Raw genomic sequence first — 5,287 nt, 5'->3', positions numbered from 1 at the left:
CATAATAGTTACTTACAAAATAAAGTATTTTATAATTTGTGTCGTTTGACACGATGCATGAGAATTGGCGTACCGACAGATTTTACGAAATTAATTTAGACAGTGAGCCTAGATACAAAGAATTTCTGTTAATGACCCAAACAGTATGACAAACAACGTTAATGGGCCAGCCATAGAAGATAAGTATCCACTCACAAATCTCTGTGTTTGCTTCCCCCACCACCCCATCCATATCTTTCACAACATTCCACCCATCTCAAATTTACTCACACTATTTGGCCACTATCCTTTTCTTTTCTTTTATTCAAAATTTTGATAAATCAGATATTAAAAAAATAAATATACAGTTTAGTCACAGAAAGATTGAGACGTTGATTAACAAACCCTCGAATAGTTTTTTTTTTTAATGAAAATAAAAGTTATTTAAAGAAATTTAAAGTTGGACGATGAAATGGATGAATGTTTCGGTTGATTGACATTTTTTTTTTGTGGAGTGAATGAAAGAAGAGATGTGATAATAGGAGAAGATTTTGTTAGATTTTGCCACCAACATAGAACGTAAGAAGGGTATATAGTGTTGAACGAAATTTTCCGTATATAATATTGGATGGAAAATAGAGCAGCACGTGTAGATAATGTTTTGTTGGAGCCACTAATTTTTGTTCGCTGCTGTTTATTTTTCCCTTCTTTTCAATAATTTGAAGCATTTAATAAAAATAGTATTATACGAACTAGGGTTGGGTAACTAAATGAAGTATATGTTTTTACCCCAAAAAGAAAAAACACTTAAAAGGGTTTGAGGAGCATTCATTCTTAATGTCGGCCACCTTTTTGGATAAAGCTGTGGAAATACAACAAATAGAATTGTCGTACGTAAGCTAAATGTTAGTCAATCCATGCCATTGCCATCCCACTAACATTAACAATAACATTAACATTATTTTCTTCACATGTTACTTCTTTCAGCTTGTTAGCAAAAGTGGTCGTAGTCTAACGTAAATGAGTGGACGTACGTATATATCCTTGCATGTTAAACTTTTCAGTGACATATATTCTATTTCTATATATATTCCTCCAATCACATATATATCATATCACATACATCATGCATATGCATGCATGCATCAATGAATGATTCCTCCACTCTACATACATCTCTTTCTTTCATCAACTTTGGTACATGTATAACTCAACAACTCAACTGTCACGTATTCAGTTGTACATATTTTAAGTTTAATTTTATTCTGCTTGTCTACGTTTCAACTTATAAAATATCTTTTTTTAATTTTAAAAAATAAGAAGGACAAGAAAGAAAACAGAAAATATGAAAGAATTTCAAAATGCTTTTTTTTTCTATTTAAGAATTTGAATATAAGAGTTTTTTTTTTCTTTTATCAAAAATTTGCAGCTAGCCTTTGCGGTAAAAGTAATTGATGTTTAAGTTTTATATATCCACCCATAAGAAAAATTCTGCGGAAGTTTTATCATCTATGTGTATTCTCTCTCAAATGACTAGGATGAAGCATTGCCACTTTCTATTTTTATTCCAATATAAAATGAAAAAGGAATAAAGAAAGTAAGTCTAGTTGAGCTCTACATAAAATTTCATTCCCTCCTTAGTCAAAAATCATATTTATTATTTAAATACCGAAAATATTTTAATAAAGGGTTGAAATAAAGAGGAAAATATAATAAAACAAGAAAAAACTAACACATTTAATAAGGTATGACCAACATCCGAGTAAGTGTAGGAACAGTCAAATAAGGCCAATAATAGTTTTGGTTGTAGAAAAATAGGAATTTTTGTTAATTGAAAATATATTATGTAAATTAATTTCATATGTGAGTAATTATTTTTTCTAACAAAATAGTCTTAAAAGTTAAAAGAGTTATTAGCATGAGGCAATATATAGTTTGGGGGCCACTGCCTTTAAAAGATCCGGCCTTTCTAGCGGGCCGATGATCCACCGTATGTCCTGTAAAATTTGTAGAATATGTTTTTTAGAATATAACTTTATTCATCTAATTATAAAAATACTATTATTATTTTAATAGCATCTTATAATTAATTTCCAAGCGATTGAAACTATACAAATTGTTACTTAAATTATTCTCCTTCACCTCCCTATAAATACCCTCCATTCTTATCATCAACCACAAACCAAATCATACCATTCAACCACCACAACACTCACACTCTCCAACCTTTATCCTCATCAATCCTTGCAACTTCCTCTCACAGTGGTCTCTCTTAAGAGACCTCTGTTGGAAGCTGTTGCCTTGCTTCCTTCAAGGTATATTTTCTTAATTCAATTCTCGTACAAAATTTATATACAAATTTTTTAACTCATATTTTGTTGTCTTTTTCTAGTCAGATTTAAGATAAAACTTCATTTCTGATAACAAAACAACACTAAAATCACTTAGAAAATGTATATAAGTTTTGTGCATGTATTTTTCACTTAGATTTAACTCATGCATGTTGCCTATTTGACTCCACTTTGAAACTTGAAAACATTCTTGTTTTTAAACACATGTGACTCACTTCACTACTTTATAGTGTTTATGATGTTATTGCTACTTGGCGTTTTGTTCTAAATTCTTGTGACTTTTATATGCAGCTAGCAGTAAGTACCACTTTCTATTGCACACGTCAGCACCTTCTATTGCCATGACCAACATCAACAATGTCAACAACAAACTCCAAGGCCAAAGCCTGCTATATTCTTCTTCTTCCTCTTTGAGGAGAGAAGAAGATACCATCATGCAGAAGCAGGGCATCATCACCATTTTGGACTCAAACACAGACACAATTTCTTCTGCTTCTTCTCTGCGAAGAACTCTCTCCGCAGACATGTCCTCAAAGAATTGGCTCTCTCAAACCATTGCTCCTTCCGAAGAACACGTGCATGCCAAAACCATTGGTGACTCGGAAGATGATGAGAGCAATAACAAGGAGCTTGACGATGAAGCCGAAAGAGAGAGGCTCGAGATTTGGAGTTCCATCCAACGGAACAAGAAGGAGGAGCAAGAGAAATCAGGTTCATTTGATACGTGGAGCTCAATCATATCCCTGAAAGGAAAAGATGAAATCTCGAAATCTCTTCCTGCGTCACCTTATGTTCATCCTCTTGTGAAAAGGTCCAAGAGTTGTCTGAGTGAGAAGAGCCTCCAAATCTGCACAGAGAGTCTCGGATCCGAGACCGGCTCTGATGGGTTGTTCTCTTCCTACTCTTCTTCTGAGACAGGGGATAAAGAGGAAGAAGAGAAAGTTCTAGAACCAACAATCCAAGAAGAAGAAGAAGAGTTGAACAATTATGCCTCAGTGGTGGCTACAAAGAAGGCTTCATCACCAACACGTGCTTTCCCTCCTCCACTCCCTTCACTCTCTCATCAACAAGATGGTCCTTCACTTCACATGCGTTCACGCCGTGACAATGGAAGGTTGGTTCTAGAAGCTGTTTCTGTCCCTTCTCACAACAATTTCAGCATTCAGCGTCATGGTGGTCGCCTCGTCCTCTCTTTCTCCAATCACCTAGAGGAGGAGGAAGAAGAAGAAAAGAATAACGGTTGTCCGGAGCAAGAATACTTAGAAGAGTTGGAGTCTGGGGAAGAAGAATACTCTTTTGGGACGAAACCACGAGTATCTTCCACTGGATTCAATTCCGGCTTCATGGAATATGAGAGTGTAATGGAGAAAGGACCCTTATTGTCTGGTGGGGTGACAAGTAGTGTTCAAGGGTTGGCTTTGATGATGAATAATAAGAACAAGCCAATTGGGGCTGTAAACAGGAATCCAAAGTGGTCGGAGAAGTTCAGTGAGATGACCAATTTTAATGATGTTAATGTGGCACAATCACTGCCTCCGAGGCCAAGGGTGGCAAGGTTGATTCCATCAGCACCAGCGGTGGCTGCAGCTGCAGCTTCTTTCAATTTCAATGCTTATGAGTACTATTGGAGAACCAACTCTGCTCCATCCAAAAGTACCAGTGTCAAACTTAACCCACTTGAACAAAACAAAAAACATCATCAGAACCATCAAGAGGACATGAAGAGCAAGGTTGTTGTCTCCAGGGACATGAACAAGATGGTCCCAAGGGAGCAACAACAGGTGTTGGTTCTAAGAGGGAAGAATGGTGATTACTTGGTTCACAATTTGAAGAGTTGCAAGGATTCTAGAAGGTCATTTCTGTTCTGGGAACCCTATTGCATTGCCACCTCTTGAGTCCGTCACAAACAACTGATCCAGAATCCATTGCTCAAAACACTAATTATTGCTTCGTCATCCTTTTATCTACCTGGTTCCAGTCTTGGCGGGAGCTAGTTTAGTGTAGTCAGATAAAGGAAAAAGGATATTGGGAGAAAGGGATAGCGAGAGAGGGAAAGGAGAACATACTTTATTTGTGTTGTAAGATAAGAGAAATGACTTTAACAGTGTTGTCATATATAATACTATTTATCAGTCTGTATTTGCTATTGGCTATTCAATACATACACAAAGTAATCTTAATTAGTTCATCTTTGACTTGGACAATTGTCTTGTCTTGCTCTAAAGCTACTGATTTTTTTTAGAAAGTAAAGATTATATAGTAAATAGCTGTGTCATTAACTGATGGAATAAATTTGATTTTTTTTTTGTTTGTTAACAGAAAGGAACTCAAAGAGGCATGCTAACAAAATTCTTGAATAAGCAATTGTATGGTGATGGTGTGATGGATAGGTTAGACACGTAAAATATGAAGAAAATTTAGGAGTATTTATGCATAATCCATGATTAGAGGAAATTTTATAGGTGTTGTCTAAATGAGAGTGATACGAAAAATAAGATAAAAAAAGGCGAATGAATTCTGAAGCAGTAGATTGACAAGAAAAGAGGTGGGGGAATAAAGGTGGGAAAATAACAGTAATCTTTGATGTGAGACAGTCTGGAAGATAGGGTTATAGATTGGAGGAGGAGCAAACAAACGTATAATATATATGTGGAGTGATGCAGTTCGTGAATTCAGATTAAGCCTCATCGAGAATTTCTCAGACATACCCTTCTGATTCTATCACCAAAAACAGTAAGAAAATGAGTTTTTTTTTATATGTATATATATAAATCCATGCACACATGTCATGAAATGAGACGTAAAAAATTAACCCTAAGGAATATACATAAATTCTGCTAGGCTGGCTATCAATATATACCAGTTGAATGGAATGAAAATACCGAGCTAGTGGCTATAGTGGTGGCTCACTACCACCCCCAATGAGCTTGACCATGATAAAAAAGCCAAAGCCACTG

At 35.5% G+C, this 5,287-nt stretch overlaps 1 protein-coding gene across 1 annotated transcript; it reads left to right on the top strand.

Annotated features, from left to right (window-relative positions):
• The first annotated feature begins 2,173 nt into the window (after positions 1-2,173).
• LOC106777457 (protein FAF-like, chloroplastic) lies at positions 2,174-4,534 on the top strand. The gene is made up of 2 exons (XM_014665041.2): positions 2,174-2,294; positions 2,622-4,534. Exon 2 carries the CDS (start codon positions 2,672-2,674, stop codon positions 4,223-4,225), a length of 1,554 nt encoding a protein of 517 aa, XP_014520527.1. The 5' UTR covers positions 2,174-2,294; positions 2,622-2,671; the 3' UTR covers positions 4,226-4,534.
• The last annotated feature ends 753 nt before the right edge of the window (positions 4,535-5,287 follow it).

Source organism: Vigna radiata, chromosome 2, assembly GCF_000741045.1.
Source record: "Vigna radiata var. radiata cultivar VC1973A chromosome 2, Vradiata_ver6, whole genome shotgun sequence".
Lineage (NCBI taxonomy): Eukaryota > Viridiplantae > Streptophyta > Magnoliopsida > Fabales > Fabaceae > Vigna > Vigna radiata.
Note: the sequence above shows the minus strand (reverse complement) of the source record. Positions and strands in the feature narration are given on the sequence as shown.